This window comes from Rhinolophus sinicus, chromosome 1 (genome assembly GCF_057876585.1).
Source record: "Rhinolophus sinicus isolate RSI-liver-muscle chromosome 1, RSI-T2T, whole genome shotgun sequence".
Taxonomy (NCBI): Eukaryota; Metazoa; Chordata; class Mammalia; order Chiroptera; family Rhinolophidae; genus Rhinolophus; species Rhinolophus sinicus.
The window spans coordinates 42,422,837-42,450,057 of record NC_142501.1 but is presented as its reverse complement, the minus strand read 5'-3'; the positions used below and the strand labels follow the sequence as shown (position 1 = coordinate 42,450,057).

General features: G+C 33.7%; 1 protein-coding gene across 3 annotated transcripts in view; it reads left to right on the top strand.

Annotated features, from left to right (window-relative positions):
* The window catches only part of IPO8 (importin 8), a 60,825-nt gene that overhangs the window by 15,534 nt on the left and 18,070 nt on the right, over positions 1 to 27,221 (top strand). For 2 of the 3 annotated variants that reach the window (XM_019737141.3, XM_074325859.2), the window contains 15 exons: positions 122 to 278; positions 3,313 to 3,402; positions 4,513 to 4,607; positions 5,515 to 5,599; positions 7,839 to 7,973; positions 9,352 to 9,451; positions 12,191 to 12,267; positions 12,557 to 12,673; positions 13,107 to 13,196; positions 15,142 to 15,307; positions 16,327 to 16,487; positions 17,300 to 17,425; positions 20,528 to 20,594; positions 24,572 to 24,697; positions 25,359 to 25,456. In XM_019737141.3, coding sequence (XP_019592700.3) covers positions 122 to 278; positions 3,313 to 3,402; positions 4,513 to 4,607; positions 5,515 to 5,599; positions 7,839 to 7,973; positions 9,352 to 9,451; positions 12,191 to 12,267; positions 12,557 to 12,673; positions 13,107 to 13,196; positions 15,142 to 15,307; positions 16,327 to 16,487; positions 17,300 to 17,425; positions 20,528 to 20,594; positions 24,572 to 24,697; positions 25,359 to 25,456 — 1,690 coding nt within the window. The remainder of the gene's footprint in view (positions 1 to 121; positions 279 to 3,312; positions 3,403 to 4,512; positions 4,608 to 5,514; positions 5,600 to 7,838; positions 7,974 to 9,351; positions 9,452 to 12,190; positions 12,268 to 12,556; positions 12,674 to 13,106; positions 13,197 to 15,141; positions 15,308 to 16,326; positions 16,488 to 17,299; positions 17,426 to 20,527; positions 20,595 to 24,571; positions 24,698 to 25,358; positions 25,457 to 27,221) is intronic. The other variant, XM_019737152.3, reaches the window with a different exon arrangement.

Sequence of the window (27,221 nt, the reverse complement as noted above, 5' to 3'; positions counted from 1 at the left end):
GGTTGGAATGTTTTTGTTTTGTTAGCTTTATGTAGTTTAAAAAATGTGTTTTTTCATTCATTACTTATAGCTCTTCTGTAAGGGGAGAAATTATTTTTCTTCTTTGTCTTTGCTCATGTAGATATAAGAAAGCAGAAGAAAGAGAACCTCTTATAGCAGCAATGCAAATATTTCTCCCTCGTATTCAACAACAAATCATGCAGCTCCTTCCTGATTCCTCGCATTATTCTGTTTTACTACAGAAACAGATTCTGAAAATCTTTTATGCACTTGTTCAGGTAAGTTTCTATTGCAGAAGATAAATATGGGGACTTATATTTCTGCCTGACATGTGGAAAGTGCTCAACAAGTCAATTACTGTTAAAAATTATTATATATTCTCACATAATATTTCTTAAAACTCCTTATGATAGAACAGGCTCACAGACATTAATTTGATTGTCCAAGGTTATCTGAGTGGCAGAGCTGAGATCCAGTGTTTGTATTCCTTTTATTCCAGTGTCTGAACTGCTGGGTATGGAAAAACCAGGGTTGTTAACTGCCCTCAAGCCTGATTGCTTGACTGATCTGTCCATAGCGTTCTGCCTATGGATTAGTTATGATTGTAGGAGAAGAGGAAGGAGAAGAAGAGAGTTCTTCTTTATTGGGAAATCATAGTGATGGTAGTTTCTTTGCATTTGACCTCATTTAAAGCTAAAAAAGATTTAGTGCCTCATTTTCCTTTATTTAAAATGCTTCCTTTTTCTTATCTGGAAGATATAAAGAATAGAATATGGGAACCTAAAATGTAATTAGAAGATGATGGAGAAAGGAGTATTTTAAATATAAAAGTATTTAAAATTTAATCCTTGAAAGACATGGATAAATTATTTAGATATGAATAGAGGAAGAATAATTATTGTCAGTCTAAACTGTTTGATGATGAATGAATTAAACCTCTCTTACATGCTCTTTAGTTAAATTAGTCATTGCAAGAGGGCATGTCGAGCTAGAGAGCTGAGAGTTTGGTTTTATTCTTGGCTTTATAGATGACTTAAGTACTTTTGTAATGTTTTTGAATATTTTACTTCAATAAAGATTTATACTTTTAGCCTCATCTTTTAAACTTTTTAATAATTAAGAGACAGTTTGAGGTAGATTTTTTTCAGCTCAGCTATTTTTGGTGGAGAGGGAAGAGGGAAGGAGGCAAATCTGAGAAGAGAGAAGAAACTGGTGTACTAGGAAAATATATTCCCTCACTTTTTTTTTTTTTTTTTTTTAAGTAATAAGGAAGGAAGATGCCTTTGCTTTTTTACTAAAACACTGTTCAGAAATTTTCCTCAGGAGAATCATTTTACTCTGAGGCAAACATTTTTTAATCAGTGAGATGTTTTGCCATTAGAAATAGTAATATCCTATTTATGCAGAGGTCAGATTTCCTTTTCCCATTGGGAGAAGCGTAGCCAGGAATCTGGAAGTAAGACAGAGGCTGATGAAATAATTTTCCTAAAGCCTCTACTTCTACTTGATTTGCTAAAAGGGCAAAATCTAAAATGTTTTCTCTTGGGCGGCCGGTTGGCTCAGTTGGTTAGAGCGCAGTGCTCATAACACCAAGGTCACAGGTTCAATTCCCACATGGGCCAGTGAGCTGCACCCTCCACAACTAGATTGAAAACAATGGCTGATGGGTCCTAGAAAAACACACTGTTCCCCAATATTCCCCAATTAAAAATAAAAAAATGTTTTCTCTTAACATATTCATGCTAAAACCTGAAAAAAACAATGAAAAACCTTAGAATTTTAAACCATTTGGTAATCTGTTATATGCCACTAAAGTAATATGCCAACACTTTCTCTGGAAATGTTGGAAGCAAAAATTTAGGCTTTAAGAGGCACAATTACAGTGATAATGTAAGTAAAAAATAATTATCTGACAATTTGGGAAAAGGTAAAATAATTTATGTTTTCAAAAGTCTGATACAATTAAAATTGACTTTGTCTAAGTAGCATTTATTAAATATTTATTGTGTACAGGACATTTGGCTATTTCATACATAACATCAGGACTCAGTTTGTCCAAAAGTGGACTCATCGTCACTCTCCCCCAACCCTGAGCCTGCTCCTCCTCTGTTCCCTAGCTCAAGCCCAGATGACTGCCCAAATTGTACTTTAGAATGAAGTGTGAACTTCTTAACATGGCTTATAAAACCCTTCATCTTGCCCGTCACTTTATCTTTTACCATTCTTACCTTTGTGTTTTACACTCCAGCCATACTGAAATTCTTTCAGCTTCATGAACAGGTCATGCTCTCTTTTCTGAGCCTTTAAAATACTGTATTTCTGCCTGGGCCACTCTTCTTCCGCTTTATACCCTGGCTGATTTGTGCTCTTTCTTCAGGTCTCAGCTTGCATGTCCTTCCTCCAGAAAGTGTCCCTGGTACTACCAGGCTGGATGCGGTGGTCCTCCTGTGTGCCTTTATCAATATTGTGCTGCTTAGACATACACTCTATCACATCATATTGCAATTCTTTGTTTACATATGTTTTTCCCCCCATCTAGAGTGTAAGCTTTGTGAGGACAGAGACTATATCTCTTACTTATCACTATGTCCTTAGCATGTAGCAGGTTTGGGAATGCATGGATGCATAGGTGCTGTGCCTCATTTCCTATAACTCACAGTGTAGCAAGGGGGACCCACAGTAATACAGTGGCTGTGGTATTATGTGTAATACTTCAGACTGTGGTAGTATGCCACAGTGTGGAGGACAGTAGTTGAAAAAATGTTTCATGAGGTAAAGATTTTCATTAAAGTGGTTAAAATGAGTTCTCACCTCCAAAAAAAGGTAATTATGAGAGGCGATAGAAGTATTATCTCATCTTATTGTGGTACTAATTTCACAGTCTATACACGTATCAAATCATCACATTGTGTACCTTAAATTTACACAATATTATACGTCAACTATCTCAATAAAGCTGGGGGCGGGGGGGAGTTGTTAAAATGAAAAGTTTGACCAAGGGGTAAATGGTAAAAACCACTTATCTAAAATCTCATGTTGAATAAGTGAGACCTTACTGTATTAAAAATACTTTTTCATTTTAAAAAGTAGCCCAGAGAAACAAGTCATAGCATATATACTTCTATATTTTAAAAATTTAATTTACATGCTTTATAGATCTATTTTAAATTAAACTTTGAACCATATGAAATTATTATTTCATAGTCAAATGTGAGCCATTTTATATAGTTCAACCTTCTAATATAGATGAAATTGCTGATTTTCTTGGAGGAGAGGAATTACTGTTTGATGACGTTATTCTTTTGTTTTCAGTATGCGTTGCCTCTTCAACTGGTGAATAACCAAACCATGACAGCATGGATGGAGATCTTTCGAACTATTATTGACAGGACAGTTCCTCCTGTAAGAAACGGCTTCTGTTCCTAAGAAAAATTGGGAAAACTTGGGTTTAGAATATTTGTGGTGGACTGATTTATTATCCTAGCCTATTTGGAGAGAAAATTACAATTATAATAAAAATAATAATATGTAATTATTTTTAGAAAGTTCAGATAAGTAAAACTAATAAAATAATAACTATATTTAATCCTAAAAATGATAAAACAATTTTTAAAAATTGGTATTTATTCCTCCAGCCTTTTTTTCTCTGTGTGTATGTACTTTATAAAAATGGTATACATTTTTATAATTATGAATATCATTTCTGTTGGTTGCTTCATTTGCTGGATGTTTAGGTTTAGTTTTTTTAGTGTTTTAGCTATAAGGATGTAGTAAAATTTTTATGTACACACATCATTATTTTCCTTGGATAGACTTCTAGAAGAATTCAAGGATTTGTCAGATCTTGCAAAAGCGCTCTCCCGAAACATTGCCCTGGCTTGTACTTTAATAAGCAGTGATTGAGAATATCTCTTATATAAAATTCTGTTTGCCAGTTTGATAGGGGGAAGATGGTGAATCATATTTATCTGTAGTAATAATGGTTTATTTCACCTATCAAATTAACTGAAATAACGAACCAAATTAAATTAAAAATATCAAATGTTTTAAAATTTAAACTTGTCTTCAAATGTGCAGTATTTTTTTCTTTTATTCATATCTTGGGACAAATTATATTAAAGTTTAATTTATTTACATAAATGCACAGAACTTAGTGAACAATTCAGTGAATTTTGACAAACATACACTTGTGTTCCTATCAAGCAGATCAAGATATAGAACCTTTCTGTCAGGCCAGAGATTCCTCAAATGACATGATATTTTGTTTTGGTTTTCTACTTATCTGGGCCTTTTGAAGTTAGGAGATAAATGTGAACAACATTGGTTAATTGAAATTTGCTTTGCTTATTTAATTCCTACCTACCACTCTATAAGATGGAATTTACATTTGTGTGGCTATCTACATTCACAGTTAATATCACTTAATCTAGATCAAGATTTATTCTGCCTTTGTCATTCACATAAACCCTTTTATTATGGAGAAATTTAATCTGGGTGTTTTTGTCCTTTTAGGAGACCCTGCAAATTGATGAGGACGATAGACCAGAACTAGTCTGGTGGAAGTGTAAGAAGTGGGCACTACATATTGTAGCTCGTCTTTTTGAACGGTAATTCTGTTTATTAGATTTACGATCTGATGGTCAGTATCTCAGTATTGGATATAATAAAATTGGATACCGTGTTTCCCCAAAAATAAGACCTAGCCAGACCATCAGCTCTAATGTGTCTTTTGGAGAAAAAGTTAATACAAGACCCGGTATTATATTGTATTGTATTGTATTATATTATATTATATTATATTATATTATATTATATTATATTATATTATATTATATTATATTTATTATATTATACCCGGCATTATATTATACCTGGTCTTATATTATTTTAAAATAAGACTGGGTCTTACATTAATTTTTGCTCCAAAAGACGCCTTAGAGCTGATGGTCCGGCTAGGTCTTATTTTCGGGGAAACATGCTAGATCCCTTGATGTGCCATAGTATATGATTATTTGTCTTTAGAGCCATAGAGGGCAAAAAGTCACCCTCTGTTTGTTTTAAAATAGGCTTAACTGTGATCATCGACTTTGAGATCATAATGAGGTGGTTGGTCTTCTCTGAATTGTTCTATTCTTTGTAAAAAGAATGGAGAAGTGACATTGTTAAACTCATTGGAAATATCCAGAAATTGTACAAGAAGGAGCTTGGCTATTCAAATTTACTTACAGAGGCATTTATTTAAAAAATGTATACATCAGATAAAACAGTTTTATTTGTAATATTTGTCCTTTATGAGCTCTTGATTAAGTAGGTGGAAGCCTCTCTCTGAAATTTTAAGTTGACCCAGAATCTAAATACAGCTCATCATGATTTCATTATGGAATTTGTGAAAAAAGAGGAAAGTTTTCTGCCCCAATAGAATACATTTTTCAACAAGGCACTGTATTTAAACTAGTGGACACGCTTGTTTTTAAAATTCTTGGTATTTAAACACTTTTTTCTTTGTATTTTAAGATATGGAAGCCCAGGAAATGTCACAAAAGAATACTTTGAATTTTCTGAATTCTTTTTGAAAACCTATGCAGTAGGAATTCAGCAGGTAATAAACTTTTATGCTTTTCACATAGAAGGACAATTACTACTGACAGTTAAGTCATTTCTATCCATTTAAACATAGGTTACAAACATATTAATACGATATATATTTATAGGGCAGTTCTGGGAATCTAATATAGTGCGATCAGTTTTAGAACCAAGTGGCCTAGGGCAGCTACCACAAGAAGTGACTTTCCAGACTCCTAGAGGCCGGATTCAATCAAACCTTTTAAGTTTGTTGACACTGGTATAGCAGTCACCAATATTAAACTGGGTTCTTGTATTAACTCTTTGGTCTCTTACGAGTTTCTTATAAGAAACTCTTTGAGCCTCACCTCTTTGTTCCAGTCTTTTTATATCAGAAGAATTACAGAATACATATCGATCTATTTGCAAAGGAGTTGAGCTCAGAAGTTAAGACTTTCAACTGAGAACTTAAACATTTTTTGCGGAAGTTTGGGACCCATTCTATACAGTGGAAATTAGGAGTTCTTGAGAAATAATCTAGGTTGATATTAATATTTAAAAACTTGGGCATGAAGATTGGTTGGTCTGTGTTGCCATTTGAATCATATTTATATTTTAGCAAATAAAATTTAATAACTATTGAGCACTCTCTGTGTTAGGACCATATTGAAGAAGCAAAGATTAATCATAGTACAAGACTTTAATGATAGAGAGAGTGTTTCTAGATTTTTATAATATTATGCAGATTAGTCTTCTTCATTGTCAGTGATATAGTTAAATACTTCAAACCTGTAGTCTTAGAATACGTCCTTTCATAGATTATCATTTTGTTTAGTATTTTATGGATTATCACTTCTAAAAAGTACCTTGCAACAGTTCAGGAAAGCTATGGCTGTAATTTTCTCACAAATTATTTTGTTGGCCTGTGAGGCAGTCTGTAGGAAAAAGTATCGAGTAATGAATAAAATTTTATGTCCAGCAATTCACTATGGATATTAACATAATCAGGAAGCTGGTCAGCATTGTCTTCTGCTCTTTCCACTGCTGTTAAACTCATTAAACATCTTAAAGTTGATGCCTTCTTGAAATGTGTTCAGTAGAGTTTTTCCAGTGTCCGTGAATTTCATACCATCGCATCCATGTCATAAACTTTGTACCTTGGTTATTTAAGGTATATATTCCTAGTATTTAAAAATAGCTTTCTTTTCAAACACTTTTCTTTAGTCTTATATCTCATCTCCCACCACTTTGTATGAGCCACAACTGTATTAGGAAGAATCGTGTTCAATAGCATTCATTTTTATCCTGCGCTGCAGAAGGGGCGTCTAGGTGAGGGTAGGACCTCTGACCACTTTTATAAACCTGAATTTTACGTCACTTGAACTGAATTTATGTTCTGAATTTACAAATTCAGTACATGTGTTGAAAGAACTCTTTTTATTTATTCAGTAGTTCAGTTATAAGCTTGCTTTAGTGAAGAGCTCTGGAGATGAGGAATTACAAGACTGGGGCTTTGTTGTAGTGCCACCTCGGACTGAAGGCCCTGGGGACAATCATGGCTGCTTCGGGCATGGTTTTCTCCTTATAAAAAATCTTTTTTTTTTCAATCAATTAAAAAAAATAACTTCTCGGTTTTGTGTTATGTTTACAAAGACTTTCTGTAGTCTAAGATTATAAAATAAAATTCTTCCAGGTTTTCTTCTAGGAATTTCATGCTTTCTTTTTTGTTGTTATTGAAATACGTCCCTTCTGGAATTTCTTTTGGTATGATGTTTAGTTAGTGAACCAACTTCTTTTTTTTTTTCAGATGGCTAATCAGTTGTCACAGTACTACTTTTTGAATCACTTACTGTTTCTCTTCCAATTTGAAATGCACCATGTTATCAAATATTAAAATCTGTTTGTGATATCTGTTGCTGTATGGATGTTTTTAATGTTCATTTATCCAAGTCTGTTGTTGTTATTATTTTTTAACAGCAGTCTTAATTTATTTGAAGAGCTAGTATGTAGAATGAGTGTAGACTTATTCTGAGTTCTACAGGTTAGAAGTAGGAAATGACTTGAAATTACAGTGAGATACTCTTCAGTTCAATATAACATGGACCTATCTAATAATTAAATCTTCCCATGAGCGTTCTCACAAAATATTGATTTCCCTAAAAATCTGTTAGTTTTTATCTTTATGGATTCTGGGTTTTATATGCCTAAAGTGCCCCTCCTTTTCATCTTAAAATTGTTCATGTTCTCCTATACTTTCTCTTTCTATTTTCCTATAGGTACTGCTAAAAATTTTAGACCAATATAGACAGAAAGAGTATGTAGCCCCCCGTGTTCTTCAGCAAGCATTCAACTATCTCAACCAAGGAATTGTTCATTCTGTCACGTGGAAGCAGATGAAGCCACACATACAGGTTAGTGTCAGGGAGCAGTTTTCCAAAGTTATTCTCTGGTTAAATTAGGTTTTCCAGGCAAAGTAAATGTTACTAATTCCATATTTTATATTGAATATATTTTTATTTTCATTATTAATTTTAAATATGTGCAGTCTTGTATCTGATACGAAGGGCTTGGAAATTTAAATATGTGAGAAGAGTGAGAACTTCAAGTTTTATGAGTTGGAAGACTTGGATTCAGTTGATCTTGCTTAATTGTTTATTCGAAGGTAGAATTCAGAAATTAAAGGTTGTTAAAGAACAAATGAGAATGAAAAATTGTGAACCATTAATAAATAATTTTTTATTTTTATTCAGATAATTTGGGTAATTCAAAGATGGTATTGCTCTTAAACTATAAATTTTTTTTTGCTCGTAAACTATAAATTTTTAAATTTTCTAATCTAAAATGGTATCTAAAAAGGAAAATAAATTCTTTTTCTTTGTCTTTGGTGTCCAGGATAGAATTTGTTTAGTGTTTTCGTATTATAGGTCTTACAAATATAGTATCTTTTGCATTGTTTTCTGTGGATATCTTAATATTTACCTAATCTCTTGGATAAAATAGGGGTCATTTATTTGCAGTTTATAAAGAAACTGATTTACTTACTGTGTTCCTGTAAAGGAACTTGTGATAGCATTTTTCCTTCTAGTTGGTGCCTTTGGCCTTATTTTTACATGGCTGTAATGTACCAATAAGAAAACGCCAATCCTTTTTTCTCTTAGAAATATTTAATTTATTTAAGAGATGATCCTGTTCTTACTTATGTAATTGTTAGAGCACAAAAGGTCTTAGCAGAGCATTAGCAGTGTATATAGAGGCTATTAGATGTAGGTTTTTCTTTTCCCCCTGAAACTTGCATTTGTAGAGTAGGAAATTAGGTTTTTGAAAATGGAAGAAGAAAAGAAAATTTTAATATTGTTGATATGTTGACATTTAGGACCAAAATGGAAATGTAAAAATGTTCACAATAAGAAATATAATAGTAAATGTAACCTTGGTTTGATATTTGTTTCTCTTCCTTAAAGAATCAAGGTATGTTTAATATTGATTTGTCAGTAAAACTTTATTATCCCTGCTGTTGCTTCAAAGAATACCATTTACATTTAACTCTTCCTCTATATCTTTTATCAATTGTTATTTAAAAACAATCTTATGGTTTAATAGACCCCCTCACCCCCTCCCTGCCCTCACCCTAGGCTCTTGCTTTCACCTTAGCCAATGCAAGCTTAATGCAAAGATTAATATAGCAGTTTGGAAAACTAATGTCACAAAAGCTGTCAGTAAATACATCATTAGTATTTCCCAAATTTGAAGACAATACCCTTTTGTTGTTTTGTTTTTTTCCCTTCTTAGAACATCTCTGAAGATGTGATTTTTTCTGTGATGTGTTATAAAGATGAGGATGAAGAGCTGTGGCAAGAAGATCCATATGAGTATATAAGGATGAAATTTGGTAATCAAGATGATTTTATTCCTCATCAGTTCCTGGATATGTAAAGTAATAGAACTAAATTCATATTTTAAAGCAGATTTTATTACTTTGTTAAATTCCCAGAGTTCTACTTTGCATGATAAACTCTGAAACTCAGTAGAGTTTGATGTTCTTTTGAACCAATGGACTTGAGACCTTTGGGTATGGGAGATGGAAAGCCGCTTTATTCATTCCTCTTGTGGATGGATGGTGAAGCAGTCATGGAGCCGTCTGTAACTTTTTCTGTTATGATGCTGACCCTTTTCTGTGCCTTTTGGGATACCCATTCGTAGATTGGGTTGTGTTCAGTCTAGGAGACCCTTGGATTTCTGCATATTTTAGGAGCACCCCAATTTAGTTTGCCTCCTTATCCTAGAGATTAAGTGTTCCACAAAGGAATGAGATTACCTGCAATGGCCCCACTGTGTGGCTCAGTTCTCTGGGGGTCCTTTTAGCTTAGCTTTTCCTGGAAGCTATTGAACTATGTAGATTGCCAGAGTTCATTCCCATTTATCCCCGGTTTGAATCAATTGCTTCAGGGAATACTCAGGCACTTAACACAGCAAAATGTTATGTGTGCACCTCTTTTTCTCCTACAACTTAGAGCTTTCTGAGGTCAGGGGCTTTATCTTACTTATTTGTTTTATTTTGCATTCTCCATCCCTTCTACACCTCTATATTCTTCTACTAGTGTTTGGCTTTAGTCTTCAATAAGTGTTGAAATAAATAACTGATAAAACTAGCATTGCCCAAGGCATGCTGGAGGTGTTGTGGTAACAGTGCTTTTTCCTTGTTGGGCCAGGTGTCTCTGGCTACTTGAGTTAAGCATGCTGGTATACATGCTAGATTATTGGACTATGTTGTTATTACAGTTCTTTGTGTTTAATATTATTTGATTCAGGAAGTGAGGAAGTGTCTCTTCTCTTGGAGACAAAGTACAGGAAAAGCAAATGAATGAGAAACAATGTTTACCATCTGCTTTATCCCTCCATTCTACAGTTTCCTTTTGAAAATCATTACACCTGGGCATGATTTGTTATTTCCTCTTCCTAGTGCTTTTGCTTTCCTAGGAGCAGAATGGTTAGCCAATCTTCTGTCTTTTTCAAGGCATTCTTTTAATATTTAGGTTTTTTCTAATACCTGTGTTCTTTGTAATGTGCACAGTGTTTGTTTAGCTTTCAGAAAGCTACCATTATTTCACTTATTCTTCATATCAAGTAAGATAGTGTCCGGTTTTTAGAAATAAAATAATTAAGAGCTGTGAGTGTTGATTGGCAGAATTTGCATATTATTGATTAAAAGAGAATATGGATAACTCAAGACTAGCCGAAGTACTTTTCCCTTAACCACTTCCTTCTCTGGACTAGAGTACAGTGACTATTGTTTGATATGTATGTTTTACTTTTGGATAACTACAGGGAAGAACAATTATGGCAGTACTTTTCTTTTTATGTTTTTGTCACTTGCAATTATTTATATGAACAAAACTTTCCTATCTTAATGTATTGACTGATGTTGATAATAAAGTTCTTAGATTTGGTAAAAAGTACAAGAGCTTTTTACTTGTACTTAGATTTGGTAAAAAGTACAAGAGCTTTGATGTTAAGGCCGACTGAACGCTGGCTTGGTTGCTTAACTCGTGTGACTGTGGGCAAATTATATAACTTCTCTGAGATGCAATGTTTTCAGCTATAAAATGGGCAATGGTAATAGTACTGGATGGATAAAGTGTGATAATGCACATAACTAACTGCTTTAACTGCTTAGTGTACAATACCACATGCTTGTAAAATCTTCGTATAGTGCCTGGCACAGAGTAAGTACTCAAAAAATGTTAGTTATTAGTATTATAATGTTTGCATTTTATATTTTCAGGCAAAGACTTAGGTTTTGTTTTATTTTTATATTTAAATATGGATATATCAGATACTTCTCAAGTTTTCATATTCTTGTATAAAACTGCTTATTCTGAAATTTGAAAATGTTGATTGTAGTTAAGTGATATGTTTTAAATAGGTGTATTTGCAACAAATACCCATTGAGTACCTGCTAAATATACCTGTTGACAGAGCCAAATGCTGTCCTAGTAGTCCCTTAAGACTTTTACACTTGCTGGTTTCTCTGCTTAGAGAGCTTTATCTTTAGATTTCCATGTAGAGATTTCTCCCTCATTCATTCAGTGTTACCTTCTTGGAAAATTGGAGAGGCTTTCCTGACACCCTGTTTAAACTAGCAGCTCACACTCTCTCTCTCTTCCTCTGTACCCTGTTGTTGTACATTTGTTCTTAGCCTGACCTGTTGTGTGTGTGTGTGTGTGTGTGTGTAATGTTTCGTTCTCTCACCTCATAAGCTCCATGAAAACCTTATTGTTTGATCTTTGTGTCCCCCAGAGCCTAGAACAGTGCCTGGCACATAGCAAGCACTAAATACATTTTTGTTGTTTTTTGATAGAGATAAAGCACTTTTCTTGTCCTCAGACAAAAGATATGCCTACAATGTATTGTTTCCTTTAATATGATTGTTTAGAAGACAGCCTATAGAGTTTGATAAATACTTTTGTGCATGAAAACACTGATACATCCTTAGCTTTTTTATGCTGTAAACCAGTGTCATCTGTAGACTTTTTTATTTCTTGGTTTTGGAATAGTGACTAATCAGGTTTAAAATCTATAGTAAGTAATTGCATTTTTACTAACATGGTTTAACCTTTTAAAATCTTAGATATTTTTGAAGATTATGCTTCTCCTACCACAGCAGCCCAGACACTCTTATATACTGCTGCAAAGAAAAGAAAAGAGGTATATAGTTATTCTTTTTAAACCCAAAACTGAAAAGTGGCCTGTATTGATTTGACACTGTAATATAACCCTAGTATTTGAAAAATTGTATTATTAGCTATAATGTGTCACTTCAAGAATATTTTTCTGTCCTAGTAAGGGAAAATAGTTGTTTTGTTTTATTAATTATAATTGCTTGGTAAAACACAGTAAAATGGCTTTAATTTTGAAAATTTGTGCATCATATTTAATACTATAGTAAGTCAATGAAAGCTAATATAGACTAAAATGGATTCTTCTATTTCTTTAGGTATTGCCCAAAATGATGGCATTCTGTTATCAAATCCTAACAGACCCGAACTTTGATCCTAGGAAGAAAGATGGAGCCCTGCATGTGATTGGTTCCCTAGCTGATATTTTACTGAAGGTTAAGCTACTGAAAATTTAATTTACTTAAAACTGTGAAGCACAGGCAAATGAGAGAATATGAAAGTTATGGGTAATTTAAAGCTAGAAACTGCTTCTGCGTAATTGAGTTGACTGTAAATATCCTTTTTTCTGTCACCTGTTTCTTTAGTTAAAATGAATATTTGACAAATGAAAATTTGCTAGTTTTTCAGTATGAAACTGTTGCTGTGTAAGAAAGGAATATTATGACTATTTCAACAAAAATCAATCAGTATATCAAATTATATTTAAGGTACTATTCTGACTTGTTTTAAAACATGCAATATGTAGGTCAAGTAATTTTACAAAATTGTAAATAGAAGTAAGTATAAATCATAATATACTTTATTAGGATGTGATTTTTATATATGATAAAGACATTAAGTTGAAATTTAATTTCTATTTTCTAACAGAAAAGTTTATTCAAGGACCAAATGGAGTTGTTACTGCAGAATCATGTATTTCCATTATTATTGTCTAACCTGGGATATCTTCGAGCTAGAGTAAGTTTTCCACGTTTTCATTATGTATCTTAAAATCTTCATTTGTAAGGTCATTATTGAACTAAATGTTTTTGGATAAATTGACATATATTGGGTGAAATGAAATCAATTAGAATGTCCCTTATGGTCATTCTAAATAAAGAATAAGCTGAATAAAGAATGAACTAGGGACCGGCTCGATGGCTCAGGCGATTAGAGCTCTGTGCTCCTAATTCCGAAGGCTGCCGGTTCGATTCCCACATGGGTCAGTGGGCTCTCAACCACAAGGTTGCCAGTTCAATTCCTCGAGTCCTGCAAGGGATGGTATGCAGCGCCCCCTGCAACTAAAATTGAACACGGCACCTTGAGCTGAGCTGCCACTGAGCTCCCGGATGGCTCAGTCTGTTGGAGCGCTGGCTCTCAACCACAAGGTTGCCAGTTCAATTCCTCGAGTCCCGCAAGGGATGGTGGGCTCTGCCCACTGCAACTAAGATTGAACATGGCACCTTGAGCTGAGCTGCCGCTGAACTCCCGGATGGCTCAGTTGGTTGGGGCGTGTCTTCTCAACCACAAGGTTGCCGGTTAGACTCCCGGCAAGGGATGGTGGGCTGTGCCCCCTGCAACTAGCAGTGGCAACTGGACCTGGAGCTGAGCTGCACCCTCCACAACTAAGACTGAAAGGACAACAACTTGAAGCTGAACGGCACCCTCCAGAACTAAGATTGAAAGGACAACAACTTGACTTGGAAAAAAGAAGTCCTGGAAGTACACACTGTTCCCCAGTAAAGTCCCGTTCCCCTTCCCCAATAAAAATATCTTAAAAAAAAAAAAAGAAAAGAAAAAAAATGAACTAGTAAGTAAAGGGATTTATGGATTTTAACTCCAGCTGTTTTCATTTTTCACCCTAGCCTCACTTGTTGCATATGTAAAACATGCCGTGCACGGGATGCTTATGAAATCTAAGTTCATAAACTGATTAATTTTCAGAGTCCAAAAATGGCATGAAATTCTGGTTTGGCTAAAAACTTGATTATGATTTCTAGTATATTAAGTACATAGGCCTTAGCAAAATGGAGAAAATAATCCATGTAAACTTATTTGTGTTCTAAGTGTACATTAATTCTGGAATCAGTGTGGAGAAATAAAAATAGAACTTTAATTCAGGAGCCTAGTATGTATCTTTATAACTATGTCAATACACAAAAAAATGTCTTGCTAAAATCAACATATATTAAAAATGCCTTATACACTTGAAAGCATTTTACAAACAGAAATTGTCACTGGAGAAATATTTGGGCAAAGGTAGATTAGAGGTGCTGAGGGCACAGAACTGCTGCTATCTTTGGCAGGCTGTGTGAATTGTAATTCTCTTGCTGAAAGTTTGTGGTAATGCAAATTAATTATTGTTGATTGTGTTTTATGTACTTACAGAATTTTAAAAAGTAATAATATGATTATGTGGTCTAATAGTTTAAAATTTGGTAATCTATTATAGGATTTAAACTTCTTCATACGTTATGTGACTGAAAAAAAGGAAGTTTGCTAAGCCAGTTAGTGTAAGAGAAAATAATATTTCATTTGTTTGCTGTAAAGGCCAGCAAATGAATGTCAAACATTGCTTTGTAGTAGCGTTTTACATATAAGTAATAAATTAGTTGTGAATCGTAATATTTACTGAAAGTGTAAATAGGCCTTATTTTTTAAGAGACACTTAAACTTGGCTCTGTTTTCTTTTTCCTGTGAAAAATACTATCTTAGATAGGTAATTTAGAAGTAATAGAACTGTATTTTAATAAAAAGACTGGGAAATCCAGAAGTTAGCAACTACCGTTAATATGCTACTTCCAAAAACAAGCAGTACTGGGTAGAATTAATGGTATTTCACTTAATGAGAAGTTCTTGTGTGCACGACTTTATTACAGAATGCCATAATCCTAATAGTTCCCTACTTACTTTCTTCTTATAGTCCTGTTGGGTGCTTCATGCATTTAGTTCTTTGAAGTTTCATAATGAGCTCAATCTAAGAAATGCAGTTGAATTAGCAAAGAAGAGCCTGATTGAAGATAAGGAGATGCCTGTCAAAGTTGAAGCTGCCCTTGCCCTTCAGTCATTAATTTCTAACCAGACACAAGGTAAAGCCAAAATTACCTTTTAGAAGATTTGTTTGTTTATTTATTGACATGGTCTTCTCAAATAGTTTTGTTAATTTCCTCCCCTAATAAGGATGATTCTCTAAGTCTGAAGTTTTAGAGTTTGGATTTCTGAGCTTTTGCTCCCTCAGAATTTTATAGGAGTTTGTTCTTGCCCTTTAGAGGAGTTACTTTTGACTGTGGTTTCCAGAAATATTTTAGATTAGGAAACAGGTTGATAATTGTTGGGCACTAGGATAGACTGGGAATCAAGAGACCTGGTGTCTCGTTTTGATTGCATTCCTAATTTCCCATGTAAATCTGGGCAAGGCACATGATCTGCCAAGGCTTGGATTTCCATACATTTAAATTTAAGGTGGGTGGGACTAGATGACTTCAAGGTTCCTTTCAACTCTAAGATGTTGTGATTCTGCTAGTTCTGAAAGTAGCAAGTTGTATTTCTAGTGAGTGATAACACAGATATATCATTTGTTAGAAGAATATTCTGTTCAAAGTTCAAATAAACCTTTGAAAGGAAACGTGAACCTAGTTTACCTCTGTTCAACAATGTTTGAATGGAGGTCTGAATATTGTATAAGAAGGTGAGGGGAGGATGGTGAATACAGATGGGGTGGGGTAAGGAATGAGCGCCATAGTATTGGGCATAGTTTTTATGTACATGATCTTTTATGCTTGTATCCTGGTATCATGTTCATGTTCTATAAGTCATGTCAGCAACAGAGCATATGTGTAATTGGAATTTCTCAGTAGGGGTTGTTGGCATTTTGGGCTGGACAGTTCTTTCCTGTGCAGGACTGATTATCCTTATATTACTCATGGGAAAATTGAAATATTGGTGAAGATTATTTTAGTACAGCTTTGTAACGTGTTCACCACAGAGCAAGTATCTATCTAGAACCTGTTACCCTGTATCACTTTACCTTGTGACTAAGTTAATTCTTTTTATTGCTTGTGAATGGCTAAATTTTTTTAAACTGATTTTGTTTGTTTTATTGCATTAGCTAAAGAATATATGAAGCCGCATGTGAGGCCTATTATGCAGGAGCTGTTACACATTGTTAGAGAGACAGAAAATGATGACGTAACTAATGTTATCCAGAAGATGATATGTGAATACAGTCAAGAAGTAGCCTCAATTGCTGTTGATATGACCCAACACTTGGTAAGAGTGGGGCAGTGTTATATTAGTTGGGTATAAAGGCGTGAATAATCTAAATAAATTGAACTCCAAAATTTGGAATTCAGTTTTATAGGTAACTGTAATGTTAATGTAAAAAGGTGTGTGCTCTTATAGTTTTGGCAGTTGTTAATTTTTATAGTTAATTAGATTTAAATCTAGTCACATTTAGGGTTCTTTTCATCTGTAATATTCTGCGATTTTATAATGATGGATCTTAATGTGAAGCTTCTAAATTTTCATTTTCTGAGCTTTGAATCTTGAAACACATTTTCTTCATTTTTGGGCTATTTCTTGTGGTACTTCTTTGATGAATTTCTCCCTAGCATTTTCTCTAGTCTATAGTTGTGATGTGGAATATTGGGCCAGGATAGAGTTTCTAATTTCCTTACCTTTTCTCTCCTGTCTTCCTTATCTGTTCTTTTTGTTTCATTTTCTAGGTGATTCCTTAACTTTGTCTTCTAAACCTTCTATCCAATTTTTCAATTGAGTATATTACTAGATTTCAGTTTTCCTAGATTTTGGATTTATTTGTTTAATGACAAACAGAATTTAAATATTGGTTATCTGATTTCAATAGCTAATGTACATTCCACTCCAGTGACTAGATGAGGAAAAAAATAGCTATACTGGTATTTAAAACATAACAGTTTCTAGCATTGATTCACTCGACAATGTGCATAACTTAAAGTTTGAGCAATGCTGATATTTACATGTGTGATACAGTCCTTTTGTTAAATAGTGAGGGGTGGATATGACAGTACTACTTGTTGAATATGTTTTTGTTATTTTCATAGGCTGAGATATTTGGTAAAGTTCTTCAAAGTGATGAATATGAAGAAGTCGAAGACAAAACAGTAATGGCTATGGGACTTTTACACACCATTGATACTATCCTGACAGTTGTAGAAGATCATAAAGAGGTGGGATTTCTTTATTTTATTTTTTCATTATAGTAACATTAAAATTATATGAAGAATGGACATAAATTTTAAAGTCTTGACTTTTAAATTGCTAGTTAGTTATGTTGCTGGATTTAGAAAATTATCTTCAAATTTTAAAGACACATATTAAATGACTGCAGGGAAATAGTATATGTGGTTGTAGAGTATATAGTATATCTGAGTTCAGTTGAGCACATCTGCTGTGTGCCAGGCTGGGTTTTTGGGGAATACCAAATTGAGTAAGACATGAGTTCTGCCTTCTGAAACCCATAGTTTGGTCTTCTTGGTAGAGAGTGATAGCCATTTAGTCACAGTGGCAAATATTAAAGCATAGAACAAAATTCTGATGCAACAAATATTTTGAGAATGGAAGGGAAGAAGAGCTTAAAACATCATCGTACCTAAACTGAATTCCAGACCAGTATTGGGATAAGAATTTGTTTAGATAGTCATCAGGTGCTTTCACATTCATTAGCTGATAGACTCTTACCTAAGTCACCATGACATAGATAGAGCAGGTAATAGTCCTTTGGCAGAAGTGAAAAACAAGGTTCAGGTAGAATATCAAGAGACTTATTCATGGTCACAGAATTTTGAGTTTGCAGTCAAATTATTCTGATAATATATCAGTTTATCCCCATTTAAAACCTGCTGCTCTCCTTCCCAAGTATCACACAGCCTTTCCTTAACTCAGATTTGTGTTCGCTACTTCTATTAGCTCAAGTTGACTCGTTTGGCAGTGATCGCAGCTCTTGTTTTATATAGTGAGGACTTAGGAAGCAGGTGCCGGTTCTTTAAATAGCATTGTTAAACCCTGTGGCTCTTGATTTTTCCTGTGTTTATCACACACCAGTGGAAGATTACCAGATTCTTAAACACAGTTCGATATTCTTCTCCTGGGTAGACCTTCTTTCACCTAAAAGCCTTAATGTGAATTTTAATTTCTGTATTCATTATTTTAGTTTTGTATCCATGTTGAAACTGTATGGGCCTCTTGGAAACAGTGAGATGTTCCAAATTAAATTACAACAAGAATACTTAAGGATAATTCTTTCACCTTATGCACAGAACTTGTATTTTAAATTTGAAGAGAAATCACATAGTCAGTTTTCTCTAGTGTGTGTGTGTGTGTGTGTGTGTGTGTGTGTGTGTGTGTGTGTGTGGAGGATCACCAGTAGTAGAATGAGCAGCAGGATTATTTTGAGAACTAAACAGCGTTTGATCTTTTTGTTGTAATTTTTTTACCCTTGATGTTACATTTATTTTGGATTTCAAATACAGTTAAAGGAGGATGCGAACTTATTGTGATTATCAAGAGAGGCAAGGGTTAAAATTGAGACACACTAATCAAACCCAGCTTCCTTATTTACAGATGAAAAAACTTAAAGCCTTCTGCTACATGGCTTTATTTAAGGTCATAGATAATTAGAGCAAAACAAGGACTAGAATCTTGGTCTCCTAATTGCTTCTCCTATGAGTTTGAATTTTAGCTTGTTAAAAGCAAGCTTTGAAAATATTTTTCCTAAAAAGGAAAAATCACATGTGCATGAATACATGTAAAATTACTTAATGTGTGAAGAGCACAATTAAAAATTTAAAACAGATGCTTAAGCATATGCAGTTTTGCTTAATGGTTTTAAATATAGTGACACATTTTTAAACTGGGAAATCTTGGATCATTTGAATTTGAAGACAATAGTTTAAGCTGAATATTAAAAGAATATGCTTGAAAGTTGAAATAGGATTCTTAGATGAAAAATGTAACCCATAATGGATTTTAACTTTTACTTATTTAAAGAATATTTAGTACAAACATGTTGAAAAATTCCAAAGGGGTGAAAAGATATTTAGTGGAATTTCACCTTCTCACTCAGCTCCCCAGTCATCTGATTCTTCTCTCAAGGAGGTAGCACCCCTTTACCAGGTTTTTTGTATCATTTCAGAGGTTTTTCTATTATAATATCCAGACAAAAAGTGAGTGTGTGTGTATATATATATATATATATATATATATATATATATATATATATTTAATGATAATGATAGCATACAGTTTTTCTCTGCCATTTTTAACTTAATATATCTTGGTGATCCTTCCATATTAGTCAATAAAATTACATATTTTTAATAGTTTCATAATGTCACTTTGTATGCTATATCGTTTATTTAACTAGTCCCTTGTTAATGGATGTAATTTAACTATCTCTTGTTAAGTAGAAATTTGCTTGTTACTAATCACAAATGTTGCTGAAATGAATGGCCTTTTACATGGCATTTTGCACATGTAATAATATATCTAGAGGGCAAATTCATTTAAATGGAATTGCTGGATCAAAGGGTATATGTATAAGTTTGAAGGATATTGCTAACTTGTCCTTCATAATATGTACCAATCTACACCAAATCAATGCAAAGTTCCCACTTTTTGATTATTGCCAGTCTGATAGGCAAAAAGTGTTAATCTTGTGCTTAGAATTTGTACTCTTATTATGTATTAGAATGAACATCTTTTATAAACTTAAAATCCATTTATATTTTTTTCTTAATCTTTGCCTTTCTGTTGATTTGATTTCATGTAAAGGGACTTTTATCTTTGTTTGTGATACCATTTGAAAATATTTCACTGAATTTTTCATTTATCTTTGACTTCCCCCTGCTCTATGCAGAAATTTAAAATTTTTGAAACTAAGTGACTGTTTATTTCTGCTTTCTGGACTTTGAGTCACTTTCCCTCTTCAAGATTATACACACATTCTTTTTCTTCTAGTATTTTTTATGTCTCAAGTCTTAACATTGAAATCTTTGATCCATTAGGAATTTATTTTTGTATGAAATATGAAGGTAAGAGACTAATTTGTAATTTTATCGTGGACTTAATTCCCATTTCCATCATTGGTTTACTTTGCAGAATTTTCTGGTGTTCTTGCATGTTTAATTTTTCACATGAACTTTAGAAGTAACTTTTCAAGTTCTCTCAAAAAAGTCCTGTTGGTATTTTTATTGGAATAATTTAAAATTTATAGATTAACTTAAGGGTTATTGTGATGAATTTTAAACTAAATGTTTAAAACTTGTCTTTAGGTTACTCAGCAGTTAGAGAATATCTGTCTACGGATCATTGATCTTGTTTTACAGAAACATGTAATCGGTAAGTTTAACGTTTGAGTAAAAAGGTAAATTGAGAATTTAAAAAAAATTGATTAACTTCCAGTGCATTTTTAGTCCTTTAAATTCAACAAGATTGACAGTTTTGAGAATGAGAAGATTGCATTCGCTTCAATTTTTGGATATACTATCTAATATCTGTATCTTCATTTAGAGAGAAACTTAATATATCCAATTATGAATTTCTGGTCTTAGAATTTTTAAAGGGCAGATAATTTAAAACTTTACATTTTTAAAAACCAGGAACTGGGATGAGTTTAGGCAAGGTTATCTTAATCTGGGATTGAAAAATGTGAAATGATAGGCATATGGCTTATCAGAAGTATGAATTAATTGCTATTCTATTAGCTATTGTAGTGCCTGACTGCTGAATAGAATCAGTAACTAATGCTGGGTATAATAAACTGATGGGAGTTTGTAGAGGAGGCTACTTTTCCATAGTATCCAAGCATTTTGCAGATACTAGCCCTAAGGCATTTAGGCAGGAGGAAGATGCAGTATGTAGTATGCAGACAGATAGAAATGTAAAAGGGTGAGATTAAAAATGTCCTAATATGATCTTCTTCCATCTCAGTAGATTATCTTACACACTGCCTAGGGTTCATACCCCTTACTTTTGAAGTCATTGCTATAAAACAGCTATAAAGCAGTAGATCTCAAACTTTGGTGTGCATAAGAATCACCGAGGAGCTAGTTAAAATGAAGATTCCTGGACGGTAACCCCAGAGATTCTGATTCTTAGTCTGAGGCAGTGCCCAGGAATCTGCATTTTTACTGAATATTTCAGGTGATTCTCATTCAAGTGAAACAGTAACTTGGAGGTGCTTTCTCCTAATAGGATCCTTGGAGACAAGTGCTTTTCTTTACTTTCTTACTAGAGCACATACAAAACATATAACATAATCTAGTAGCGAGAAAAGAATAGTCACTAGTAGTTGCAGGAAATTAGGTACTAATGTTTAAGCCCTTGCTGTTGTAGAAACAAAAGGAATTCTTAATGAAAGTGTTACACTAGTAAATGGAATGATATATGTGAGATTATTGGAGTCTTGTTTTATTTTACTCCTTATAGCTCCCAAGGTCAACTTTTATTCTTTAGCAAAGCATCAGTTTGCATAAAGATTATACAAGTAAGGATATTACAGTAGTCCCCCCTTATCCTCAGGGGATATTGTTCCAAGACCCCCAGTGGATGCCTGAAACCGCGGATAGCACTGAACCCTATGTATACTATGTTTTATCCTATACACGAATGCCTATGATAAAGTTTAATTTATAAATTAAACACAATAAGAGATTAACAACAACAATAATCAAATAGAATCATTGTAACAATATACTGTAATAAAAGTTATGGGAATGGCTTTGGGGCCATTATTAAGTAAAATAAGAGTTAGTTGAACATCAGCCCTGTGACACTGCAATAGTTGATCTACCAATCGAGAGGCCTGCTAAGTAAGGGGCAAGGAGTATATGCAGTGTGGATACTCTGGAAAAGGATGATTCATGTCCTAGGCGACGCAGGACTGGAATGTGTGAGATTTCATCATGCTGCTGAGAACAACGCATAATTTAAAACTTATGAATTGTTTATATCTGGATTTTTCCATTTAATATTTTCAGACTGCAATTGACTGTAGGTAACTGAAACTATAGATAAGGGAGTACTACTGTATTGAAGTTATTTAAGTATTATACTAAGACACAGGAAAAGAGATATAAAAATTGTTATATACTTAAAATGCATTTAAAAAGGAAGGCAGAGAAGTTTTTCATCTTTCAATTGCTTACGTGTTCTAGAACTACAAATATTTGTTTTCATTCTCGGTAGCGAGAAGAATTATTTTGTGATAACTCCTCTGTACTTTTCAGATCTTGAATTATTATTGTTATTGGAGAAGATGTTAAAATTGGGAAGGTGATAAGCTCCAAAGAATATGTTGACTTATATCCTTAGTCGTAGAAGAGATTGTAACTGAAAATTCTCCTTTTAAATTTAAAGTAATCTTGAGGAGGAAAACTGTGAAGTAAGGCAAAGGGAAATAGTTTATACCAAACTTCTGTAATCTGCCTATGCCAGCTATTTGATTTGAGCAGTTACAGCATTAGAATGTTAAGGAAAGGAAAGGGACCTATTTCTTGGGTGAGTGGGCAGAAAAGAAAACCATGGAAAGAAGTGCCTGTTCCCTCTAATATCCCATCCCGAGTCCCAAAGTGATGGATGATTTCTTTTGTGTTTTTAGTTGTGATGCATTTAGTGTTCATGGCCCTTTTTGAACCAATGTTTGGCAGTATAAGATCTCAGATAAAAAATACTGTTCTGGAAGATGCCATGGGTTGGATCTGTTATTCCAGAATCCCCACCACAGCAGTCTGACCATGTTTATATCCTCGGTCCAGTCTCTTTTCATTATCCCACTTTTTCTGCCTCTCTTTCTTGTTTTCATTTTGCTAATTTACTTATAATAATTTTGTTATTAGAAGGAAGGCTTAACTATTACTGCTTTAACTGCTTAACTGCTTGGTCTTATATAGGAAGTCAAACTTAGTAAAGCTATCCTACCCTAACAGATAGTTTTCTTGGTTGAGAAAAATTGAAATAACTTCTGGTCCATTGAAGTATAAATGGAATTTAGTGGAAGGATAGTTAGTAGCTCACTGAGTCAGTGGGAAGGCTGGCGGTGGCTAGAGCCAGCCGATTCTGCCATAGAAATGGTCCACTTAGAAGGCCTGTGCTGTCTCTGTCAGCACTGGGTCCAGACTCCGACAGTCACAAAAAATAATCTGTAACAGCTTCATCCTCCTAGTTTCTCCCTCAAGCTTCAGAGTCCTCTTCTTGTGCATCTGAGTGGCCCGGTCATACACGTGTTGCAGCTGTCAAGGGTGTGAGAGGAAATACTGGGCCCCTCTTCTGTCTTTAGGCTTCCTGTTGGGAAGCGGCATTTGCTCTTCTTTTTTCATCTTCCAAGGTGGGGTGATGATGAACAGAACTTTCAGATATTTTATATTCAGATAATTTGTTGTTTTCCAAGCGATTGTCTTACATAACCAGTTATTTCCCATTATTTGTGATTTCCTTCTTATTTTGCTTTCAGGAAGGCAAATATCTGTATAACTAGCTTTTGAATATATTAAGTTTTAAGTAACGCTACAGAAAAAAAAACTTAATTCAGGTTTCCAAGGCAAATATTAGTTCTTTTTTTTTTTCTCCCTCCCTGCCCCAGTTCTTTTTAATAAGAGGAAAAACTTTGAAGTTAGATATTTTTGCTCAGTGAGATAGTAGGAATTATTTGAAATTTTTATGTTGAGGTTTATGTTTTCTGATTGTATGTTTAGATATAATTTCCTTTTTACTAAGAGTAATAAGAAATATATATTCAAATACCAGAACATTCCCTTTAGACCCCATTTCTATAATGCTTTATAGTGGGTATAATTGTCTTGAGGTAAATTGAAAAATACTGTACAATTTCTACAAGTTATGTAAATTGACAAAATACTGTCCAGTGTACATAGCTTGTAGAAATATGTGAGACGGGCAGATATTTTAGCATAGCTTAATTAAGCTCTGCAAAGAATATTAATTATTTCTAAATTTAAAATCCTGTTCATGAGATATATATGATAATGTGTATCCATTTTTATTATAGTTTTATAAGTATAAACTATATTTTATATATCACAAATTATTAAAAAAATTATGTTTTCGCAGAGTAAGTTTAGTAAAAACAAATCTTTGCCTTGTCTTACTGAGTAGGGGACAAGTCTTGGTAAGAAATGAAAGGTGGAAAATATATGTAGCTGAAGACGTAAATACTGAGAAAGGGATGCTCAAAAATATGTTGGATATAAGAGTAATTAATACGCGTTAGCGAATAGCCTAAATCCTGTCCCATGTGGTCTTTGTGCTTAATTTTTGCTATTTCCTCGCATTCTAACTAGAGATTTTCTTCTTTCTAGAATTCTATGAAGAAATTCTTTCACTGGCATATAGTTTAACCTGCCATGGTATTTCCCCTGAAATGTGGCAGCTTCTAGGTATATTATATAAGGTGTTTCAGCAGGATTGTTTTGAATATTTTACAGGTATGGCTTTGACCACGTAACATTTTTGCTTTTCTATGTCTAGATATTATTTCCTTAGACACTTGAAGTAGAGACAGATGATTCCACTGCTAATCAGAAAATAATTGTTCTTATTCCCCTGTCGAATGAAGGGTGGGGCTATAATGGCAGTGTTGTTCAGCCTCAGGGATATGGGTAACTGTATTTTCTATTGTATCTTAAATTAGTTTGCAATCAGAGCATATTTTTCATACATTAATACAGTTAATATTTTCGGAGTACTGGTTATATTTCAAGCACGGTTCTAAGTTCAGCAACACATCAGTGAATTAAATAGACCTTGCTCTTTCGATGTCTCCATTTTAGTGAGGGGAGAAGAGAAGTGAGGAAACACACAGACAAGCAAGAAAATATGCAGCACGTCAGATGATGATGACGAGTGCTGTGGAAACAAGGAAAATTCAGAGCATTCACTGCAATAAATGATGAGGATTTTAATCTTTCTGGTCCACATTTTCCTCATCTATAAATAGGGCAGATTTATCACTTTTGTTTCTAGGGTTTTGTGGTTGTAAAGGAAAATAGTAATGTGTGGGTGTAACAGAAATTTGGTTTCAATGGCAATAATTTATTTCTATTCCTGTTACTCACGTCTCATTGGGATTTTGAAATTTTTTTCCAGACATGATGCCTCTCCTGCATAATTATGTGACAATAGATACAAATACTTTATTATCAAATCCGAAGCATTTAGAAATACTTTTTACAATGTGTAGAAAGGTAAGCATGTCCTAATCAGTTGTTTTAATGGTTCTTACTAATATTTGAATATTTTACTGCAGGACACTCTCAATTTGTTTCCTATACATTTAGTTCTGTATTTCCTACATCAGCATATTTTTGTCATTTTGTTTTTTTTAATGGAGCTTTGATATAATTTGAAAATTTCATATTGTGTGTTATGCTAAGAATGTTTGCCACTTTTATAGCTGTCTATAATGTTCAAGGTAGATAATTTTTGTGTTTTTTTCTTTCAAAAATGCAAACTTGCTACTTGATTAAAGAAAGTGTTAGGAAAATAGCCACACAATTTGTTGATCATTGATTTTTATTTTAATTGAATGTATTTATTGGAAGTCACTAGGTATAGGTAATTTGAATATAAATAATGTAAGACAAAAAATTGAAATAGTTGGGAAAACAGCATCATTTAGCTCAATCCAGGATAATTTATAAACCACACACATAATGGCAACTGTTATATTTATGCACAAACATGATTGTCTACTATGTTATCTTTGTCATAGGTTAGATTTGGCCCTCTATTGGTTATAGCTTGGAATCACTGATGACTAAATAATGCTTCCCTTCTCCATTAGGTGAACATGTGTATATACATAAATATAAAGCTGTATTGCTTAGAGCTGGCAGATTTTAGAAAGCTCAAATAGCCAGACCTCAAAGTTTGGCTTTGGAGTTGGGAGTAAAATACTAGTGCACAACTTGTTTTCCTCACTGGAAGAGATGCGTACCAGGATCTGTTAAGAGCACTGCACTGATAATCAGTGCACCTGATTTAGATCTCAGTTAAGTTAAAAAGAGCCTGAGAGATTTGGTGAACGCACTAAGTTTCATCACGTATAAACTGTAGGAGTAGGATCATAATTTTTAAAAGATTCATTTAGCTCTGTAATAGCCCAGCTTGTTAAATCATAATCACCTGGCAGTCTTCAATTTTTCCTAAGTTATAGTGACACCAGCTAGTGAGGAAAAGGGGACGAGAAAGGGACAAGCAGAAAACGTAACAGTTCTACATATTCCATTAGTAACTGACAGGTGCTTTGTGTTATAGCAGCTAGAGTAAAAGTGATATTTACAATGATGTCACTATACTTGTCAAGTAGTTACAATATATTTCACATTCTTGGTTTTAATAGTAACTAATACTTACTGAACTCTTAACCATATACCAGGTATTTCCTAGCGCTTTATACAGGTAAACTTATCTAATCTTGACTGCATTCTGAGGAAGGTATCACTTTTTTGTCAAAGAGGAGACTGAACCCCAGTTTCTTGCATTGTGCCTGAAGTTCAGTAAATTGTCCTAAGTCACATAGCTACTATGTGTTGGAGCCAGATTTGAACCCAGGTAGTGTAGAAAGGTAAGCATGTCCTGCACTTTTAATTTAATTTTTAAATTATTGAAATATACCGGGGGTGCCAGAAAAATGTATACAAGTGGACACTGACTGGTCAATGTTGCTCAAGCAGTAGTTTGCTGTAATCAGAAGTGTCTGGACGCTGATGGTAACCACTTTGAGCACCTCTTGTAATTGCAGAAGTCAAACGTGATTTGTATTCATCTTTTGTTATCGGTATATATTATTACAATTTTAATAGTTTTTTCCTTTCTTAAAATATATATACATCTTTTTTTGGCACTCGCTGTATTTTGTTCTCATTTGCACGAGGGGCGAACAAAATCAGCAAACTAAAAAAAAAGTAAATGCAATTTTGGGAAAAGGGAGTGATTTTTTTTCTGTCT